The sequence below is a fragment of the Telmatherina bonti genome (genome assembly GCF_933228915.1).
Source record: "Telmatherina bonti genome assembly, chromosome: 5".
In the NCBI taxonomy this organism is placed as follows: domain Eukaryota; kingdom Metazoa; phylum Chordata; class Actinopteri; order Atheriniformes; family Telmatherinidae; genus Telmatherina; species Telmatherina bonti.
In genome coordinates this window covers 7,669,623-7,692,340 of record NC_136623.1, presented here as the reverse complement: position 1 = coordinate 7,692,340, position 22,718 = coordinate 7,669,623, and the positions used below count along the sequence as shown (strand labels likewise).

The following is a 22,718-nucleotide window of genomic DNA, read 5'->3' as shown; positions in this document are numbered from 1 at the left end:
TTGGTCTGGTTTCTGAACTGGACTTTGGCTTGTACTCTGGTCTGGACTCTGGTCTTTGGCTTTGACTCTGGTCTAGTTTTACGGGGAAGTCCCGTTAAAAAACCGTTCCAGTGATCTGGTCTACTGGTTTTACTGGGAAGTCCTGTTAAAGACCGTTCCCGTGATCTGGTCTACTGGTTTTACTGGGAAGTCTCGTTAAAAGACTGTTCCAGTGATCTGGTCTACTGGTTTTACTGGGAAATCTCGTTAAAAGACCGTTCCCGTGATCTGGTCTACTGGTTTTACTGGGAAGTCTCGTTAAAAGACCGCTCCAGTGATCTGGTCTACTGGTTTTACTGGGAAGTCTCGTTAAAAGACCGTTCCAATGATCTGGTTTTACTGGGAAGTCCTGTTAAAAGACCGTTTCCGTGATCTGGTCTACTGGTTCTCCGGGAAGTCTCGTTAAAAGACCGTTCCCATGATCTGGTCTACTGGTTTTACTGGGAAGTCTCGTTAATAGACCGTTCCTGTAATCTGGTCTACTGGTTTTATTGGGAAACCCCGTTAAAAGACCGTTCCCATGATTTGGTCTACTGGTTTTACTAGGAAGTCTCGTTAAAAGACCGTTCCAGGGATCCGGTCTACTGGTTTTACTGGGAAGTCTTGTTAAAAGACCGTTCCCGTGATATGGTCTACTGGTTTTACTGGAAAACCCTTGTAAAAGACCGTTCCAGTGATCTGGTCTACTGGTTTTATTGGGAAACCCTGTTAAAAGACCATTCCAGTAATCTGGTCTACTGGTTTTGCTGGGAAGTCTTGTTAAGACTGTTCCAGTGATCTGGTCTACTGGTTTTACTGGGAAGTCCTGTTAAAAGACCGTCCCCGTCATCTGGTCTACTAGTTTTACTGGGAGGTCCTGTTAAGACCGCTCCAGTGATCTGGTATACTGGTTTTACTGGGAAGTCCTGTTAAAAGACCATTCCAGTAAGCTGGTCTACTGGTTTTACTGGGAAGTCCTGTTAAGATCGTTCCAGTGATTTCGTCTACTGGCTTCATTGGGAAACCCTTTTAAAAGAACGTTCAATGATCTGGTTTTACTGGGAAGTCCTCTGTAAAGACCGTTCCAATGATTTGGTCTACTGGTTTTACTGGGAAGTCCTGTTAAGACCGTTCCAGTGATTTGGTCTACTGGTTTTACGGGGAAGTCTCGTTAAAAGACCGTTCCTGTAATCTGTTCTACCGCTTTTATTGGGAAACCCTGTTAAAAGACCATTCCAGTGATCTGATTTTACTGGGAAGTCTTGTTAAGACTGTTCCAGTGATCTGGTCTACTGGTTTTACTGGGAAGTCCTGTTAAAAGACCGTTCCAGTGATCTGTTCTTCTGCTTTTACTGGTAAGTATCATTAAAAGACCGTTCCGGTAATCCGGTCTACTGGTTCTACCAGGAAGTCCTCTTAAAAGACCGTTCCAGTGATTTGGTCTACTGGTTTTACTGGGAAGTCCTGTTAAGACCGTTCCAGTGATTTGGTCTACTGGTTTTACTGGGAAGTCCTGTTAAGACCGTTCCAGTGATTTGGTCTACTGGTTTTACTGGGAAGTCCTGTTAAGACCGTTCCAGTGATCTGGTCTTCTGGTTTTACTGTTAAGTCTCATTAAAAGACCGTTCCTGTAATCTGTTCTACCACTTTTATTGGGAAACCCTGTTAAAAGACCTTTCCAATGATCTGGTTTTACTGGGAAGTCCTCTTAAAGGACCATTCCAGTAAGCTGGTCTACTGGTTTCACTGGGAAGTCCTGTTAAGACCGTTCCAGTGATCTGGTCTACTGGTTTTACGGGGAAGTCTCGTGAAAAGACTGTTCCTGTAATCTGTTCTACCACTTTTATTGGGAAACCCTGTTAAAAGACCGTTCCAGTGATCTGATTTTACTGGGAAGCCTTGTTAAAAGACTGTTCCAGTGATCTGGTCTACTGGTTTTACTGGGAACTCTTGTTAAAAGACCGTTCCAGTGATCTGGTCAACTGGTTTTACTGGGAAGTCTCATTAAAAAACTGTTCCAGTGATCTGGTCTACTGGTTTTACTGGGAAGTCTCGTTAAAAGACCTTTCCAGTGATCTGGTCTACTGGTTTTACTGGGAAACCCTGTTAAAAGACCGTTCCAGTGATCTGGTTTTACTGGTTTTATTGGGAAGTCCTGTTAAGATTTTTCTAGTGATCTGGCCTACTGGTTTTACTGGGAAGTCCTGTTAAGATTGTTCCAGTGATCTGGTCTATTTTTACTGTTGTTCTGGGTGGAATGAGCTTCTTTTGTTTTAGTATAGTAAACAAAAAACAATACATAATACTAAATAGCTTTCCCAAAAAGTTAGGTTATTCCCAGAAAGACGTCTGATCCGGCAGATTCTGCAACATATAAATACCTATCAGGTCACCAGTAAAGCTTCTAAATAAACATGAAAATAATGATGAAAATAAACAGATATTTCCAGCTTGTGTCAGACTAAACGTTCATGTTGAGCATCTTTTTAACGCTTTAGTTCCTGTGAGAAACTCTGCACATCAGACCAGTTCATGTTGTTCGTATTCAGTCAGTTTAACATAAAAATGTGGTGAAAAATTAAAGTTTGTATCTCCTAAAGTATCTGAAGGTTTCAATCTCGCCGTGATTTTTCTCTTTCAGAGCTGTGAGGATCCAGAACTGTACAAGCCATTGATGGAAGAAGTTGTCATCAAACCTGCAGTCTGAACACCGTTTTGCACTTCACTGACCAGTTAATCATTTCTTTGAAGTAAAACAAGGATTTCATGTGATCACGTCGTGCCTAAAGCCACAAACTCTGTTTAAAGAGATTTTTTTAAATGCAATGAATGTTTTTTTTTTTTATTTGAGAATATGAAGCCAAATAAATATACAAATAAAAGCATTAAAACTGTTGTTACATATTTATTTACTTTCTGTATTTTACGAAAAACTGTGCAGTAATAATTTTTTTCTGGATGCAACGTGTCTTTTAAAGTGCAAATGAAATGTTCCTTTTGTCCTGCTGGTGTTTGTAAACTCGCCATGATGTCAGGCGCCACGTTATGCCTTATGAAATAGGATTTAATCCAATCTAACTTTATGAGCACTTTCAAGCCACATAAGATTAAAAGTCAACAACAATCAGACAGGAAGGTTTGGAAAGTTTAAGTTTTGGTGAAAATGAACAGCATATAAAAGGGATGTGTGAAAAAACCTTCATAATGTACAGGTCAGCGGAGACCAATAACTTGCACCATGAATATTTTTTTTAAAAATACACAAAATACAGATTTTTTCCATCACATTTTTCCAAATAACCACAAAACTTGATAATGCAGAATATTTCTAAATGCACAAAAATAAATAAAATGTACTACATTTTTTTTTTCTCATTAGATTCTCTTTTATGGGAGCAGAGAAAAAGCAATTTGGTCACTTTGATTCGTAATACAAAGCAACTGAAATATAAAATTTACTTTTTTACACTGTGGTGTCATTTCACATTGTAGTTTTAAGAGTTTTATATCCCAAGAATATGTACAGTCTGAATAAAAAGGTTTTGGAAGATTAGATTCTTTGCTTTTCATGAAGCTAAACTAAAGGAACAGAAAACCATTCATCTGAAATCTTGATGAATGCAGAAAAATATTAAAGTTGCTGATTAAAGCATTAAACCGCAGTCGCTCTGAGAAACGTGTTGTAGTGAAAACAATATTTGCTGACTTGTATCTGCAGGGTTCAGTAACAGTTAAACTCTTTACATCCTCGGACAAAGAGGAAGTATTTCAGCTCAAACCCAGAAAATCTGCAGTGAAAAGCCGAACAAGTCGCAGACGTCGGCTTCTCCTGGCGGTTTCAACTCGCTGCTTCCCTTCCAGCAGGTCAGTCGTTTTGTTACGTACGGCTGAATTTAATGTTTTTACAGACATGATGATGAAACCAGGTGTTTTATTTCATTCTCAGGGTTGACTACAGATAGTTAAACGTGTGTTTACACATGGTGTAAAGTTCATGGATCAGATTACATTCACGCACACGCAATCAGCAATAAATAGTAATACGTCCTCAGGTTCAGGTTTTTTTTCTTTTATTATCCGAACTTTAATCACATTCCAGGCTCACTTTCCTCTGCATTTATGGCATCATAAACCTGGATTGTGACTTACTTCCCTCTGAGATAAATATACATCACAAAATGTTTCATCTAACATATTATATTTAAACAGCATCTTTTCTATTTATTAAGAGCACATTTTCAGAATATTATGACTTTTTACAGTAGTTAATGCAACTTTTTTGGTCCTGAATTTTACCCAATAATCCAGATCAGGAAGCAACATCTGGCTGAATTTACAGAAGTGAGACACGGCTTTTTGAGTTTATACCCAATGCTGTTCTCATATTTACCTGATTTCTACATTTTATATTCCATGTTTAAATTTATTTTCTTACCATAAGACATTTTCATCAGCCTTTAACTCCGACAATATACATATTTTTATGTGTGAATTTTGTGCCTGAGAACATTTTCACACAGCGTGGAATTTATTAATACTTAGAAATCTTCTGCTATACTATTGGTACAGCAAATTTGACAGCACTTTACTCTGAACCAAAACACATTTCTGTTGAACCAATTAAATCAGATTAAACCGTAGAGCTACAATGATGCTGAGAAAAATGCGTTTCAGTCATATCAAGTCTAGTCGTCTTCATTTCTATAAAACACGTAAAACCAGCTGAGTTGAACCAAAGAGCTTCACAGAGAATAAATGAAACATCCAGAGGTGGACGTTCTGTTGGGTCCTGTCCTCCAGCTGCAGATGCGTCTTGAGAAACCAAGCTGAAGTGACTGCTAAAGGGACGTGTTGTCTCTGATCTGGTCCCAGATCTGCACAGCTGTGACTTGGATCTCACTCAGCAACGTGTTGTCTCATCTGCTTCAGCCTCCACAACAAGGCAAGATGGCTGTGTCCATGACGAAAAGCGAAGGAGTCACCATCCTCACCATGAACTCTGACCCCCAAAGCCGCTGGCCTCCTCTGTGCCAGATTCTGAAGGAGCTTTGCTGCAGTCCGGTGTGCTGCTCGGTGTCTCAGCACCTGAGGACGGTCCAGAGATCGTGTCTTTCGATACTCGGGGTGAGCTGTAGCCTTCATTGCTTCCAAAACTCCTTCTTAGTTTCATTCACATCTGAGTATATTCAGGAGTTCTATCCAATAAAAGCAGGTTTTTTACTGAACGGCGAGTTTTCGTAAGAGCTGCTCGTTGATCATTTCATGCTTTTTCTTTCACAGACGATGCAGATCATGGTGGGGTTGCTCAATATCGGCCTCGGGGTCATCCTCATTGAGTTAAGAGCATTTAGGTTTTACTCGCTGCATTACTTGGGATTTCCTTTTTGGCTTGGAGCGCTGGTAAGCAAGCTGATGTTGGAGTAACAATCATGAGCAGGGAAGGTAGTGGTCTCCTGCAGTCCTGACTAGAAGAAAGCTGGTGTAGACATCACTGAACTCGTCAATCGCATTTTATTGATTTAGCGCAAAGTGTTTTACGACACAGCAATGATTAAATGTCAAATTACAATTAACACCAATTAACAGATTGGTGGAAACTGACGACACTTCCTGCCGTCGCTTGTGTTACGTTACGGATTAAAAAAAAGTGTTGAAAAAGTTTTGGATTTTGGATTACGGACTGGTTGACTAAGAGGACAGGATTTGGCTCAGATTGGGACACCGATTGTGAAAAACGGACTTTGATAATCGACAGTCCTAACTAGCCAGCTAGGCTGCCGGCTAATACCAAAAAAACAACGCAAACGCAGCGCAATGGTTCTGAAGAAAGAGGAGATAGATAACATCAAGAAATCCCTCGACTTTCTGGGTTAGGAAGTCTCTTCTGTCGGGCTGCAGCAGAGGAACATCCTAGACCTGGTGGAGGAGATCAAAGCTCTGAGACTGCAAAACATTGAGAAAGAGAAACAAATAATTTTTCTTGAAAATCGAGTGGCAGATTTGGAACAATATACTTGCATAAATGACATCATTGTGACTGAGCCGAAGATCAAACCGGGATCATATGCCCGAGCAGTGTCGGGAGGAGATGGAGAGGAAGAGAGCGAGGAGACCGCCACTTTGGTGGAGCAACAGGTGACAACATTCCTTCAGTCCAAGGGAATTGAGGTAAGCAAGAACAACAATCAAGCATGTCGCCCTCTCCCACGGAGGAACAACAACGGAAAACCGGACATAAGAATTAGATTTGTGAACAGGAAACATAAAATGGAACTTTTAAAACAAGGAAGAAAACTCAAGGGACTGGATGTATATATGAACAAACACGTGACATAGCCAGAAAGGCTAGACAAGCAAAGAAAAATACAAAATACATGGATGATGATCTGTAAAGTATTCATTAAACTGCCAGGAAGTCCTGAAGAGGCAAAGGTCTTGATCATCCGTGACATTGGGGAACTGGACAAATTCTGATGGAGCCAAACACAATGAAGAAATGATCCAACTCAGGAACTAAACACAACTCAGTCATGACCGAACTTCTGACAAGGGAGCTGGACACGTTTACACGTTTACACTGAACATAAGATGCAAGACACAGAAAATAACATTGATCCAGAGAGTAATCTGCTCAGCAATATAGGCAACCAATGCAGTTATTACAAAGAAAACAAGAGCAATGCAGAAATTAAATGTAAAGATAAGATATCAATTATTCCTTTCAACAGCAGGAGTCTGTACGCCAACTTTAACAGGATCAAAGAAGATCTCGGACAGTTCAGAACTCCATTTAACATAATAACTGTATCAGAAACGTGGATAAACAACGAGGAAGAGCCAAATTTTGAATTATATGGCCATGAATTTAACTACATCAACGGGAAAAACAAAAATGGAGGAGGTTTGGCAATATACATTGAAAATAGTTTAGATAAAAAATTATTGAAAAAATGACAACAACTGTGGATGACTTGAGTGAATCACAATAGAGATTTGTTTAGAAAAGATGAAAAACATAATGAGTTGTATATATAGATCTCTGGGACCAAATATTAAAGTGTTTAACAACTGGATGGAAAATATGTTCACAAGCAGAATGAGAGAAAACAATCTGTATACGTGTGGACATTTTAATATTGATATATTAAATCCAAAGAAAGGAATAATTTTTATTAATATTCTGATTATTATTTTCTTCCTTGGTATGTATATGTATGTATAGGAATGTACATATTTTCTTTCATTTGTTCAAAATAAATTAACTAAATGAACTAACAATATATTACAAGTTTGTAACATTATCTTTTACACACTCATAAAGCACACAAAAAACCACCCATCTGCCCACCAATCCCACTTCACTGAAGCTTCAGTCACTAATATCAGGCTTGATGCTGCTGTGATCAGGCGACATCTTTGGGATCCGTCCACACTGAGAGCTGTCCCATCCAAGACCACAGAAGTCTCCGACACGGGAATCGTCCAAATCCTGACTAGACGGGTTTGGATCGATCAGATCATAAGTAGCTGCGTTTCCATTACATGTTTTTGCAATATTTCTAAGTTTTGACAAACAACATGTTGAGCATTGCAGCATCACCAGCAATGAACTCGAAGGAAAAATTATGGAGACAAAAAATCTTCTTCAGCCGCTGTGGCTTATTTAGTTAAGGACAACAAAAAATGTACATCCTCTCTTGGAGGGAAAATCATACAACACAAAAAGAAGGGAAAAATTTAACATCCCTGGGCGCGCTTGCAGACGTGAACGTAACGACGCAGAGTAAAACAGCGCCTCACCATGGCGACAATCACAATTAACATCCCTCTTGGTGATACCACTGAAATGTTTTTACAACATGAGTACACAAATAGTCTCTTAACACAGCAATTACTCTTTATGTGTTTCCATTGAACAGTGTTTAGCACGTGAGCCTCAAGTAAATAAAATCTCACCAAGCAGCTCATGAGAGTGTAAAAACTTTTTAGCAAAATTTGAGACTTTTTTTTTTTTTACATGTCAGCGTTTCCATTTGTTTTTTTTTGTTTTTTTTTTATTACGATATTTAGTTTTTGCGCAATTCTAGGCGTGATGGAAACCCACCTTTTAGAATGATAAAAAAAAACTATTTGGTGTATGTGCTGAAAGGATGTAAATGAATGTTTTTATTTTTCTTCTCTCCAGTTCATCCTGTTTGGCGTCTCCTGCATTTTGTCTGAGAGGTTTTCAAGCCCATGTCTGGTGCGTAAATAAATGTCTTCTTCTTTCTTTATGTTTATTCCCACCTGTTATTCATATTTTTGGTCAAAATAAGCTTCAGGGTTTTTTTTTTACATGAACACTTTGATGTTTGGTTTGTATTAGATCTTGAGGTGGCTGACAGGTGCAAACATGCTGCATATATCAACAGAAACGCTAGTCTGCTAAAAGCTAGCTAAAAGTACACAGAAGCATTTTAACTTAAACAGAAATGTAACGCAAAAACAGAAAATGCTGAATATTCACTCTCACACGGAAGTGCTCAGATGTTATCAAATTTTCTACTGCGCTTACGTCAATAATTTAAAAAAATCTGATAAATTTAGAACATTCCACTCGATTAAAGATAAATGTAAAAGATAAATAAATAATAAATGCCATGATGTAGTTTATCCCCCAACCCTCACGTTACTCAAATTATTTTAACTAGAAGTAATTAATCTTGAAATTTGGTATGGGCGTGTCCTTTTGATTGACAGGTACCCAAACTCCCACTTCAAGGAGGAGGATTGTAGAACAACCGCGGTTTTTAGCCAGTTAACAACGTGACTTAGCTTTAGCCCGCTTACCTCCATTAGCTGGTTAGCTCCTGTTAGCTCCAAGTTATCTTGGATAGCTCTTAGGTACACGCAGGTTGGAGTTCGCTAGATGTCAATCACCCACCCCCACCGCTCTCAGCCCCCCTCTCAGCTTTACCTGGTTTCAGATTTGAACTCCACTTAAATCAATATGTAGAAAAATATTGTGGGAACCAATGTTGAATAAAACACACTTATAAACACACTATTTTAGGCTTTTGGAGTATTTTCTGTAGAAATTTTACGACTGCAGCTAAAATTGTAAGACAGGAAGTGAAGTAAAAGAAAAAGGAAGACTATTCATTATGACCCTTAAAAAGAATAAATACATCTACAAGCGACAAGCTGTTACTGCGCTTCTTGCAGTTGGGGTGCTTTATTTATTTTTTTTATTTTTTCATTTTTTTTTTTGGGCACAACACCTTCTCCTCCTTATATCACTTCCTGTCTTGGAGTTTTAGCTGAAGTAGTAAATTTCTTGCAGAAACTACTTTGTTTTTATTCAACATTGGTTTCTACATTATTTTTCCACATATCGATTTCAGGGGGGTTCTAACCTGGAAGAACCTGCCAAAAACTTTAACTACCCTGCTGATACAAAGATAACTATGTATTGGGGTGGGAAAATCTAATAAAAAAAAAAAAAAAATCGAATATCAGGACTTTTTGTTTTACAATTTTGAAATAAATTTTTTTGTTAAAAATTTCATTTTTTTAATTCATAAAATTTTTCTTTTTTTTATTTTTTTATCAATCGTTTTACTTGTCTTCTAGGGCATTACAGCAGCAGAATGATGGTCTGGCTGCTGTGCTGTTTTTCCTAATCGAAATCAAGAAAAATGACGAGCAAAGAAAGTTTTGTACATTTTTTTTAAGTCTACAAAAATAAGTAGTAAGGTGGAATCATGAGAATCGCAATTTAAATCGACTCGGCACCCCTCTATCTATACATATCTCTCTCTCTCTCTCTCTCTCTCTATATATATATATATAGATATAGATATATATATAGATATATAGATATATATATAGATATATATATATATAGATATATAGATATATATATATAGATATATATATGAGAAAAAAAAGTCAAACAGTAATAGTTCAATGGTTTGTGTACGGTCACACAGAATTGGGGGCTGCGGGTGATTTGGAGTCTGATAGAGGGGGTGCATGTACGGCCTGTCAGAATACGTCTATAACTGTTTTTCCCTGAAAATGAATTTGCAGCACTATTCTCTTGTTGCATTCCCGTGTTTGAAGCGCTCCTCTGCACTTTTAGCTTTTCCCGGTAACATTTCTGTTCATATATTCTGCATGTCTTTGTAGATAAAGCATGTTTGCATCCGTCAGCCACCATATACGGTAATCTGACAGGTTTTGTGTTTCAGGTCATCTTCAATGTGATTCTCAACCTGCTTGGAGTTGGTTTTGCCATTGCAGGCATTGTCATCTACAGCTGCAGTATAGGACGAATTTATTGGTGGAGTTCATGTGACTATTATCAACCCTACTACTACTACAGGGCCACAAAAAGACCTCCAACTCCTCAGCAGTTGTTCCTGTTTCAAAAATGCACTGAGGGTGAACATCTGTTTCTGGTAAGTCTGTGTGCAAAGTTGAACTCCATTTTCTTTTGGCTTAAAGAGGCTTAAGAGAAATGCATTAACCCTGTTTTTCTCATAATCCTCCCATATGATGCTGATGACCAGGTACACTGGAAAAAAAAGCATCTTGATTTGTTGAAAAAATAATTTTCCTTCAGAAGATTCAGACAATAATCAGCCAGTGCAGGAAAGTTTCCTGAAATAAAATCAATATATTCAGGATTTAAAGACAAACACAATATTTAATACAAATGGTGAAACATTTATTTTAAGTTCTTTAGTCGGTAAAAAATAGAAATAAAACTATCGTGTCAATGCAGCTTTCAGTGTTGTTTCCTTCTCATCTTTAAAGAACTGATCTTAAAACAAGAGAAACTAAACATGAGTTTCCTGAATTTAAGTTGTTTTTTTCCTAAAACAAACCAAAATCCAGAGCGCAGACCTCCACCAAGCCTCTGCAATTTATTTTAAACTCTGTTAAAATAAAAAGGTGTTTATTTGCGGGCATGATTGTTGTTGCCCATGACAAACAGGCAGGAATAAAGAAACACAAAAATTGTAACAGGCTTTGGGTCACACCCTGAACAACAAAAAGGTGACAAACTACTCACAACCAAACCACTGCTTTTAAGACAGTTAACAAAACACCCCTACCAGGCTCACAAACACAAAGTTACAAAGTACAAATCCGTACTACACCACAAAACCACTGTCCCAGGCTGACAACCAAGCCAAAGTGAGGCAAACTGAGCCATCAACACTCAGCTGCCCTGAATGATTGCCAGCCTGCTCCTTAAATAGGGCTGACGATCTGAAGATGATGAGGCAGCGAATCCCGGAAGGAGCAGTGCAGCCAGTAGTCGGATGGAAACAGAGCAGTGCAGCCAGTAGTCGGATGGAAGCAAGGTAGTCAACCAATGGTCTAGTGGAGATCACACAGTCAGATTTGCATCACAAGTAATGGGACGTAACACTCTACTATTTAAATTATCTCTACTTCTGCATATTTAAGAATCCTGTAAAAGTTCCTGGATCCAGGCGCTGATCCGGATCTTCCCTGAAATTGAATCACTTCCATTTCTGAAGATTTAATCACATTTCCTCCATAACTTTTTGAGTTTTACTGCTAACAGAAAGATAAACTCACAAACACTAAATCCTGATTAAAAAAAGAAGCAATGTCAGGATCCATAGGGATACTCAGGACAGTGAATTGATACTTCAGTAGTTTTAGGATTTTGTCGTGTACCTTCAGAACCAGATCAGGCAGACTTTGGTTGGATGTCAGGTTGCAGGGCCTGGTTAAACGGAGCATTTTAACAGTGATAAACTGTGTTTTGTCCTATCAGACGCTCAACAGGGGCATCAACGCTCTGCTGATCATCTTTTCGGTTCTGGAGCTCTGTGTCACCATCAGCTCGGCTGTTTTGGGCATCAAAGCTCTGAAGAAAACCGAGAAGGAACCAGAAAAGGTAGAAACTGGACAATTTACTGAGAAGATGTGAACTGAACAAGGTGTGTCGTTCCGTTTGTGGGTTGTAGATACACAAGGCATGATCAGCTCAGCAGGTATTTATAAGATGTATGAAACGTCTCACATTCTTCTTAAAGCCCTTATTTACTCTAACAGCAGCATGTTGCTGATAACGTGACAAGTCTAACACAAACAGGTCTGCAGAGTAAAATCATATTTATATTTTGTTTTCGATACTAATCAGACTTTTAAAAATAATATTCACTTCTAGTTGCTATTCTTCTCATAATTACACTTATTTTAGTGAGAAAAACACAAAACTATAAATCATGAAAGCAGAGAAGAATGTCTGAGTTTAGTTTTATAAACTTGTAAATGTACATTAATCATAAAAACACTTAATATGTTAAACATCTGCTTTGTTTACCTTCACATCTACCGTAAAATATAAAATAAATTTTAACTTTCTTATCAGATGTTTCAATAAACACATTTCCCAAATAATCAGTGTAGTCAGAAAACTAAATGTCTCCTAATCAGCGGAGGAAGTGTCTGTTTGACCCGATGAGAGCAACGCATGCGGGTGGTTTTGTTGATGCTGAGACATTTTCCTCTTGTTTTGTAACTGGTTCTTACCTGTTTTAAGCTTTTATTTCATTATCTCTCATTGTTTTAACACAAAGACTTTTTTATTCTATTCAAACTGATTATTGGATAAACCACTGATTAGCTGTTAGCCTAAACAAACCTGCTAATGGTTCCAGGGTGTCCAGCTCCGGTCCCCGATAGCCACAATCCAGCCGGTTTTTATGCATTCCTGCTCCAAAACACATGACTCAAATTAATTACATTGTTGATAAACTTACATATTTACATTAATCTTAAAAACATTGACTATGTTAAATTGCTGACTCAAATTAATGACTTATTTTCCAGAACTTTCTAAGCTTCATGAGTTGTTTGAAATGAGTCCGGTGTGTTGAAGCAGGGAAACAGTGAAAACCTGCAGGACCTTGGAACCGGTGGACTCGAGCTTATCCTCTGAAATGACATGTAACAAGCTTTCCTGCCATGGGATTTTCCCCGTCTGGATGGCGGGGGTCCTGCGTTGCAGCCCGATGGCTGCGGGGGGTCTTGCGTTGCAGCCCTATGGCTGCGGGGGGTCCTGCGTTGCAGCCTGATGGCTGCGGGGGGTCCTGCGTTGCAGCCCGATGGCTGCGGGGGGTCTTGCGTTGCAGCCCTATGGCTGCGGGGGGTCCTGCGTTGCAGCCTGATGGCTGCGGGGGGTCTTGCGTTGCAGCCCTATGGCTGCGTGGGGTCCTGCGTTGCAGCCCGATGGCTGCGGGGGGTTCTGCGTTGCAGCCCGATGGCTGCGGGGGGTCCTGCGTTGTGCTCCATTGATTGCGGTGCAGGACAGATTCTGGCATGAACAGATTCCCCAGACATCGTTTCCTCACAGCAACATCAAGCCAGATGTTTATTCATAATAATATTCTGTTGAAGAGACAGAAGGGTGAATGCATGTTGTGTATATCAGGTGTGTGTTTTTATTTAAAGCACTTTGTGTTGTTAGATGTGATGTTAACAGATTCTCCAGCGTAGCCGCCGCCGTCATAAGGTCACCTGGAAATGTTAAAATGTATCTAGAAACTGTGCAAATGAGCAAATTAAGTTTTATTATTGAAGGAAAAAAGAAGGTAATTAATAAAGTTGATAATCTTCATCATGTTTGTTGTTCATAAGAAAGAAATAATTTGTTCAATTCTATAGGCATATAAAAATGTGTACATGTGGGTTTACAGTGTTTACTTTCACCCAAGGTTGCATAAAATATGTGCTGAAATGTTCCTGAACATGTGTGTAAATCTTTGTTTTAGGGCAACTTGGAGCCAGAACTGTACAAACACTGATGAAGGACGTGACAACAAACCTGCAGCCAGAAGATCTTTTATACTTTCAATCACCATGAACTTTATTCTCACTGTTCTGTAAAAACAGTGATTAAATCAAATTATCTTGGCTTCTCAGGGTTTTTAAAAAAAATCCACTTAAAGCTTTCTGTAAATTTTATTTTTATAACCAGATTTTTATGTCAGGCATTGTACTGAAACCTCTTAACCACTGAAACAATGATCAGAAAGTCCATTTATTTAATATGACTTATTGGTTTTTACTATTAACCAACTAATAAATAATGTTTTGTGGGTTTATTTACCATTTGTGACCATGTGTTAGTTATTATAACATGTCTTCTGTCGTAACAGGAAGCAGAAGATCAAGTATCAGATTGTGTTCAACAGGATGTTGAGCAGTTTTTATAAATAAAGTGATGCAAAATGTCACAAACTATTTATCAGACATGTCCCATTGGGTTTTATCGGGTTAAAGTCACAGTTTGGGTTAAAAATGAAGTTTTACTTTGTATTGTGTGCTTTTATTTGCTCTCTACAATATGAATCAGAAAAGCATCAAACTAAACGTTTTTACGTAGTTCATTATTTACAATGTTTGTGTGTTTCTAATCAAATCAGAGCAGTAATTGTTGGGTTTTTGTGTGTTTTTCTCCCTCATTTCTCCAATTCCTTATAAATTTTAAAGGTTACCGTTTACCAATTCCTGATTATCCTCTGAATTTATGACTATGTCAATAAACATGACATAAACATTCACTTCATGTTTCCTTATTGGATGAGCAGTTGATGGGAACGCAGCTCTTGTCAAGTAAATCTTTTGTAAATCAGCGTGTTTGGATTAAATCTAAAAAGCTTTTTGGAGAATAAATAAACATTGCAAACCCCAACCAAAGCAAAATTGAGTCTTTTTTCTCTTATATTCATTTGGAAAGTTTTGACCTGATTTTCAGCTGCAGTGTATTTAACTTACTTTTACTACGGTGTTGCTGGTTGTGCTATTTATTTGGTTTTTGCACTTTTTTTTTTAAACATGTTAAAGACACTCCAGAACTTTTTCCATTTCCCCCAACAAGCGCCCCCCATCAACAGCCTCCATATTACATCCGACCTGACCTGTTTGCTCTCTCCAGCCAGCAGAAGACGACCTTACGATGACTCTTGTTTAGTTTCTTTGCTGAATCAGCGACGTGTTCAAAACAGCCAGTTCCTGTTTTTCAGCCTTTTCTGAGCCAAGGCACACTTTTTTTTCTCTAAAAACTCACAAGACACACCACAAACCAAAAATGTTTTTTAAATTAAGTCCACGTTGATCATGTAAAGTCCACTTGTTATCGTGTTTTGAATGGACATCAGATAAACAGAAAAATAGGAATTTTAGTAGCTTCCATCAGGGCCTGTTAGGATGGACTCAGAGCTGCTTTTTAGACCAATTAGGTGAAACTGGATAATTTCTCATGGTACATCTGATGATCTGCCACAGCACAGCAGATAAAAACACAGCCTTTTTATACCGTGAAGAGAAACGTCATGTTGTGTCCCGGATGTAAAAGTAGTATTGTGTCGGTTTTTCAGCCTCGGGACGCTGCTGGACAGCAGCAGCTCTAGAAACTAACATGATAGATGTCACACTGCGTTTTCACTTCACCTAAAATTGTGCAAAAACTAAATATAGCAATAAAAAACTGCAAATGGAAACGCCTACATTTTGATAAAAAAAAGTCTCAGATCTCGCTAAAAAGTTTTTATGCTCTCATGAAGTCTTTTTTTCAGACTCTTAGATAAAGAAACTTACAGCAAAAGTGTAATGGAAACACTTTTTTCACATTTACGTGTCCCCAGACATGACGTAGGAGGTCATGACCAGTTCATTTCCAGTAAAGATGACGCGTTATGGACCAAACAGCGAATTTCTGAATTTTAGAAAAGAAAATAAGGCAGAAGAGCTTTGAAAAGTCATAAATTCTCCACAGTAAGTGGAAAACACCAAAATAACGCTATGCAGCTACCCTGCATTAGCAGCAATTCTCGTAAAATCTTGTCTATTTGACAAAATTTTAAGAATATTGAGGCTTAGGCACTAAACACTGTTCAATAAAGCACCCACAAATAGCAATATTGCTTTTATTTTCCAGTAATGGAAACGCAGCTTGTGTCATCAAACAAGTCCGGAACGCGGAGTTTTATGTCAGAAAGTTACGTAATGCGTCTTTAAGTAAAGTTCGAATCAAAACTGATAAAAGGCAAAGAAAGTCCTTTTTTTCTGAGATTCTAAACGCCTCTTATAAAACCATAAGAAACTGAGGTTTTATGTGCGCAGCTGAATATTCTACAGCTGAGACCATCAGGCGTTGCACAGTCAGTGTAATCTCTCTTCCTGGTGGTGAAACCGCAGCTCTACATCAGCATATTTGGATTTGATAGGATTGTTTATGCGTATCTGTTGAATTTCAGACATTCTTCCACTGAGTCCTCCTCATCAAACACTCACCCTCCACATTCCCACAAGCTTCACCCTCAAGTCAAGACTCTGCCTCTGTTGTGTCAGGTGTGAGTGCAGGACTGCGGAGATTTAGCATCTGAGACGAAGGATTGGCTGAATTCTGCGTGGATGCAGACATTCGAGGCATGTCTCCATCCCTGCGCCTGATCCCGGAGTTTCTTTTCTTCAGTCCAGGCTGCAGATCCGTGCACCGACAGCAGCTTCAGACCTGTCTCATGGCAGCTCTCGGGGTGAGAACAGTCGGAGGAAACATCTTTACTTTGGGTTTCCAGACAGAGATTTAAAGTCTTTGCATCCTTTGCAGACGGTCCAGATCATGGTGGGTCTGTTTAACATCGGACTCGGACCGGGTCGGACCAGCACGTATCCTGGAGATTTCACCAGCCTGGGAGCTGCTTACTGGCTGGGTGCTGTGGTAAAATCTTCAGCTTTGGTTTCCTGGTTGTAGATTTGAATGAAGTTTCTATGCAGGTTTATAGAATATGAAAGATGTCCAGATGCTCATGTTGAAATTGTAACGTATGAAGTTAAAGCTGCTGGTTTACCAGTACATCTGAAAATGTAGCTGTTCAGCTGTAGCCACTTAACTCTGACCTATAAATCACCACATAAAGCTCCATACTAGAGATGAGCCAGTGTTGTCTGTATGGAAAGGAAACGTTACTAAGGCCTGGTTTTAAATTGCACATGTGAGCTCTTTGCTTCTAGCAGCCTGTCGCACAGACACATTAGTTCTTTTAGTTGCATGTCTGAGAAAAGGCAAAGATACAGTTTTATAGGCAGAAAACAGGACTGTTGCAGCAACAAGGTGAATCCAGAAACTGTGTGTGTCTCGGCACGGTGCCATTTGTGTCCTGAAGCTGAGAGGACGTTCAGTTCATGCTGTTGGAAACAAAGGTCTGTGACACCATGTCGCAGACGGTGACGTTTCAAAACGTAAAAGCCGCGTTATAAATGTCCACATGCAGACTTGCAAGCGGAGTATTCACACATCTTCACCTTGGTCTCAGGTTATTGATGGCATAAATCTGCATTTATGTGTGGACGACTGGCCAAATCGTTGTTTTGTGAGCAACCTGCTACGTGTAGACCAGGCCAGACCCCTCAGGTCATCTGGATGAGGTGTTTTTTGTTTTTTGTTTAATCAGTTTCTAGAGTTAAAACGAGACATGGAAAAGCTGCATGCAGCTTCTATGCTCCACATGTCTGGAACAAACTCCCAGAAAGTCTGAAACAGTTTATGAAAGTCGAGCTAAAAGACCCTCCTGTTTTCAGCTGCATTTCTGTAGTTTTCATTCAGTTATTTTATTTTATTTCAGATCCAAATCGACACGTTTCTGTTGCTATTATTTCTTTTTCCTTACTTTCATGTTTTAATTTTAAATTATGCTTCTTATTTTCTACTGTTTCATTGTCTCTGTAAAACACTTTTCCTGTTGTTGAATCGTGCTACATAAATAAACCTGCCTTGTCTTGAGACAGCAGGAAAAATGTTTTATCACCTGGTCAATCATTAGATTGTTCTTTTCCTTCCTCAACATGTCGTCTTGCAGAGCAGTTTGAAGAAAATGTCAAATAAAAATTTTAGGCTTTTATTTCATGAATCTTTGCATGTGCACCCACATCTTATCCTCTAAAGTTTTTTTCTTTACGCCAAACTCAGCACAGTGGTGGTTCTTTGGTTTGAAGTTTCACCCAAACTTAACAAAAACTCTCTAGCTGACTTTTTAACTTTTTATTAAAAATATTTAACTTATTAACTTGTAAAAAAAAAAAAAAGACATTCAAAGAAGTGTTTGTCTTTATATGAAGTATAAATGTTTAGTTTTATTTATCTTCAACTTAAGTGCAGCTGAACTGAACTGAAATGACTCAAAGTTCAGCAGCTTCTGGCAAATTTTGCTTCTATTAATTTACATTTAATCTTTTTTTGTAATAATTATCTGCTTGGACAGAATATGGTGAAAGACTTGTCCTCTTTGGCCTTATTATATTCCATATTTTTGGCTGCTAACAAAGCCAGAAACCTCCAGGCTTTTTCTTCTTCTGTTGTCGCTTTTCTTATTTTTGTTTTTTAAAGGCCTCTCATGTTAAGATTATTGATGCTGATGGAGGAAAAATATTAGTTTTGTATGGATCTTATTTAGGATGCCTCCAGCTGCAACTCAAACACACACAGTGAGTTTTATGGACGCTGTTCTCGTTTTCTGGCAACGTTTATCAGCCAGTATGTTCAAACTGGAATGTTTTACGAACAGACGCAGCTCTTTCAGTTTTTCTGGAGCTTCGTGTCGTTTTTTTTTGTTTGTTTGTTTTAATGATCAGTCCACTACTGAACTTCTGGGGGAGATTTGAGCCCGGTCAGTGTGGGTGGAGGCTGCAGCGGTCAAAACGTTTTCAACTTCAATCAGATGCATTTGGATTAAAAACTCTGAAATTAGTGACACATAAACACGTCCAAATCAGCCTTTCGATCTGAATCCGTGTCCGTTTGCTCGGAAAGTCCGCTTCGTTTCGGGAAATGTGAACGCGCCAAATAAATTCTGATTCCAATCAAAGACAAGGACTCAGTCCGCCGAAAGCAGACCAAATACAGGAAGCTGACTACATAAAAAGTCCCTTCCTGCATGTGGCGTAGCATTGCATTGTGGGTAAATCCATAGCGATGGCATTAAGGGTCCTCTGCCTCGTCTGGTGTTCATACTGCGTCCATTGTTGCAGTGGATTTCTGCAGTATACTTGCATAAGACACAATAAAAACCCAAAACAGCCATAGTTGGTCTCCATGTTTAACTGGCAGGTCTTGTCCTCTCTTTTGCTACGACTACTACTAATAATAATAATACTAGTGCAGCGCCACCTCTGGTGAGAATGGGGATATATTATTCTAATGGTTTGACCAAAGTGCAGCGTGAACACGATCTCTGTCCACATAGATACACCCCCTTACAGCTGAGCCGAGTCCCCAATCGGATCGAGTCTCGCAGACTATCCTGATGTTGATGCACCCTAACAAACACGTACGGGCAAATTCCACTCCACTGTGCGTCATGGTGTTCTACGCTCTGCATCGTGCATTGTCTCATGTACGGCTCCTTGTCGTTTAATCCTTATTTACTTTACAGTTGGTTGCTCATCCTTTGTTTTGGAAATACGTACGACTTTGTTGATTTATGATCCTATTTTTTGTCTTCAGTTTGATGTTTATCTCAGCTTTCCATCTCTTCACATGGACGGTGTTGTGGTTCCTGAACAGGCACATTTTATATGCATGAAAATATTTTCTGAACTTCTTTTCACATTTGTGTAACTAATGTCTCATCTGCCACCTTTCCATCAGTTCACTGTTACTGGAATCATGTCCATTTTGGCAGGACAGTTCCCGTCTTCCTGCTTGGTGAGTAAAATCTTCCGTTTGAATCAAACGAAAAACACCATCAAGTTCTGATTTAATGGATCTTTATCCATCAGATGGGCTTCACAGTGTTTCTGAACATCGTTTGTGCCATCTTTGCCATCACCGGCATCGTGCTGTACGTCGTCGACCTGAGAAATGCTTCTCTGCTCTGGATCTGTGACCGTCTCCCGTATGGCGCTGGCGCTGATCGTCATGACGACAGCTGCAGAAACGTGGCCCTCTATGCTCAGGTAAACATTCCAGATCAATGAAGGGACACTGCGAGTGGAACACAGAATATTTATCACTCAGGTTTCCTCTCAGCAGTGGATCAACTGGAGGGAAAAACTGTTAAACTGTCTGCTGATTTAGATGGTATTAATATGACATTGATTGTATTTTCAAACCAACAGAAATCTTTAAATTTATCATTCCAAACCAGCTTATTTTTTATAGAAAGTGAACATTACAAACATCATACCATTATTACAGCATGGGAACAAATGCCTGGACACAAACTCCAGGCCAGCGGCACATCTCCCACAATTAGAAAACTTATAAATTCCCAGAGTAAACATGAAATATTGAACCAGAATAAGTTATTACAGCATAACTACATTACTGTAATTAATTACTGGTACAATAAAAACACAATGATGTCATAATTACTATTTTAGTGTCACTATTATACCCGTTACTGATGTTTTTCTTTTTATTACTGGATAGATTCATCACATTTGCTTATAATGTTTATACTGAATATTGTTATCATTTCATTATAAGGTAATGTGTTGATCACTTATTATCAATAATGAAAATGATAATGGTATGGAATTTTTTGTCATTATGTGTAAATAAACTAAATCAATAAAAGGAGCAAGTGCTTTTAGTATTAGGTAAACTGATGCGCTTCCTCATCCATCCTCCAGGATTTACTGACATCTATGGATAACGTATTGATCATCCTGGCTCTTCTTCTGCTGTTTGTCAGCGTTCGTTTTGCTGTTCTGGGAATCAGATTTTTGATCGGTGAAACACTAGATGATGAGGTACGATTCACACTCAGCTCATATTTTCCATGAAATGGTAAAATGTCTAACTTTCAACATCTGATATGTTGTTTGTCGTCTATTGGGAAATGAGATCTAAATTGTTTTTCAGACTTTTATTTTTACATTTTTTTAACTGTGTAAAACAGGCTTTTATTTTGTTTTGTTTTAGTTTTCCTTTCAGTTCCTTTCCATCACCTTTCTCAATAGAAATTGATCAGTTCCAAAGGGTTATCATGGATAATGAACTGCGAATGAGGTTTAACTGCCTTTTGGGGTTAATGTCGTATCTAAACTGTCATGAGGAGTAAAACTCTGCAGCATTCTCGTATAAACTGGATTTTTTTGTGTTTGTGTCCTCAGAATTACGAAGAGGTTGAAGATGAGGAGCAACAGCTGAAAGGTCTCCTGATGATCAGCCATGATGATCAGACCACTGATACATGAACAAGAAGCCCAACAATCGAAGGCTTTGGCATCTTTACACTCCGACTGACCACAATCTACTTTTTTTTTTCCAATCCCAAAGATAACACCGCAGCCTTTTTTCTGGTCTATATCTAAATTTTTTTCTAATTAAACTGTGATATCCAGAATGCAGTCCAGTTGTGGTGACTTTAACGGGTATTATATTTATGAATGTGTGGTACAGTTTACATTTCAGTTTACTGTTCTGCTACCCAGAATTCCTGGTTATTGACTACTCATACAATATCTGATTTTTTGACAAACATACACAGAGACTGTTGATATAATTTTAAGAGGTTCATTATATGTATTTGTAGCTTAGCTTTGAACTAAATTTTACTTTATCATTTTTATGAATCTGTATTTTTATTCTATTTGCTGTCATATGTTGGAATTATTTTAAAGTTTGATCCTTTTTACTTTTTAACTCCAGTGTTTTCCTCATGGCGATCCTCCACGCTGGGAGCTTTGCCTGCTTGAGCCGCAGGGTTGTTGTCAGGATGACTGACCTTGTCTGGCTGGGTGTCCTGCACTGCAGCCCTATGGCTGTGGTGTGGACATCCATCCTGCCCTGATCTGGGTGTTTCCTATGGTGACACATTCTGTGTCCATGGGTGGGCTGGATCCTGGCATTAGTAATCTAGATATACATATAAATAAAATTAAACACTATAAACTATGCAACCAAGCAACTGGAGGTCTTTCATTAAAGGTAGAGTATGTAAGATTTTCAATATTTTCAAAATAAATTAACTACAAAAATAACTACGATCATAATTAGTTTTTTAAACATGTAGGTTCCAGTCTGTCCATATTTGATGCGTTATTAAATTACAAGTTTAATTAATGACAAAGACTCTTCTTGAATGTTTTCTGACCAGTAAAAAAAAAAAAAAAAAAAAAGTACTTTTTTCCCACCAGTAGGGGGAGTATAAGCCCATTTATTGCAGAGCGGCTCTGAGCTACAGCTCACAAGTGATTCCTGCCCTCATTGGAGCTGGCAAGGAGGGTTAGGGGTGAGTTTTGCTCATTACTGCCAATCTGTGGTCGTTTGTGGAGGTAGCAGTTTTGTGGTTTTGCTCACGACCTGGTGTTTGCCACCTGGTGGTGGAAAGAATCGCCTTGAAATCTTACATACTCTGCCTTTAAACCCATATGTTTATAAAAATATATTGAATAGTATCTATTCTTTCAGCAGCAGTCTCAGCTCTTCTCTATATTCCCATCTTACCCTTTATAAAGACAAGTTCGGAATTAGTAAAAGTGAAACAATTTTTTCTCAGAAAATTCTAAAATCTTTTATTGAAAAATTTAAAGTAGCATACAAACAAAATCAATTCTAACCTAAACTGGTAACCTTTATCAAAGAATGTGACTAACGCTACAGAAAAGACTGGCTGTGATGGAGCTGGAAAAACATAGAGAACATCTGGACCCATGGAGATATCTCT

The 22,718-nt window shown here is 38.6% G+C and overlaps 3 protein-coding genes across 3 annotated transcripts in view; all 3 read left to right on the top strand.

Annotated features, from left to right (window-relative positions):
- LOC306756162 (uncharacterized protein) overlaps positions 1-2,913 on the top strand; it is a 13,906-nt gene extending 10,993 nt beyond the window's left edge. Inside the window, exon 7 of the mRNA XM_079240836.1 lies at positions 2,660-2,913. Within this exon, the coding sequence (XP_079096962.1) occupies positions 2,660-2,725 (66 nt within the window). The 3' untranslated portion in view covers positions 2,726-2,913. The remainder of the gene's footprint in view (positions 1-2,659) is intronic.
- Positions 2,914-3,781: 868 nt separating this feature from the next.
- Positions 3,782-14,734, top strand: LOC306756099 (membrane-spanning 4-domains subfamily A member 6C-like). The gene is made up of 7 exons (XM_079240756.1): positions 3,782-3,882; positions 4,948-5,142; positions 5,299-5,418; positions 8,204-8,260; positions 10,251-10,460; positions 11,816-11,938; positions 13,818-14,734. Exons 2-7 carry the CDS (start codon positions 4,966-4,968, stop codon positions 13,848-13,850), a joined length of 720 nt encoding a protein of 239 aa, XP_079096882.1. The 5' UTR covers positions 3,782-3,882; positions 4,948-4,965; the 3' UTR covers positions 13,851-14,734.
- A 1,744-nt stretch (positions 14,735-16,478) lies between these two features.
- Positions 16,479-21,246, top strand: LOC306755968 (membrane-spanning 4-domains subfamily A member 8-like; the record flags this gene model as incomplete). The annotated part of the gene is made up of 6 exons (XM_079240558.1): positions 16,479-16,583; positions 16,658-16,768; positions 19,694-19,750; positions 19,825-20,001; positions 20,680-20,799; positions 21,163-21,246. The coding sequence occupies 6 exons, from the start codon at positions 16,479-16,481 to the stop codon at positions 21,244-21,246; spliced, it is 654 nt and encodes a 217-aa protein (XP_079096684.1).
- Between the last annotated feature and the right edge of the window lie 1,472 nt (positions 21,247-22,718).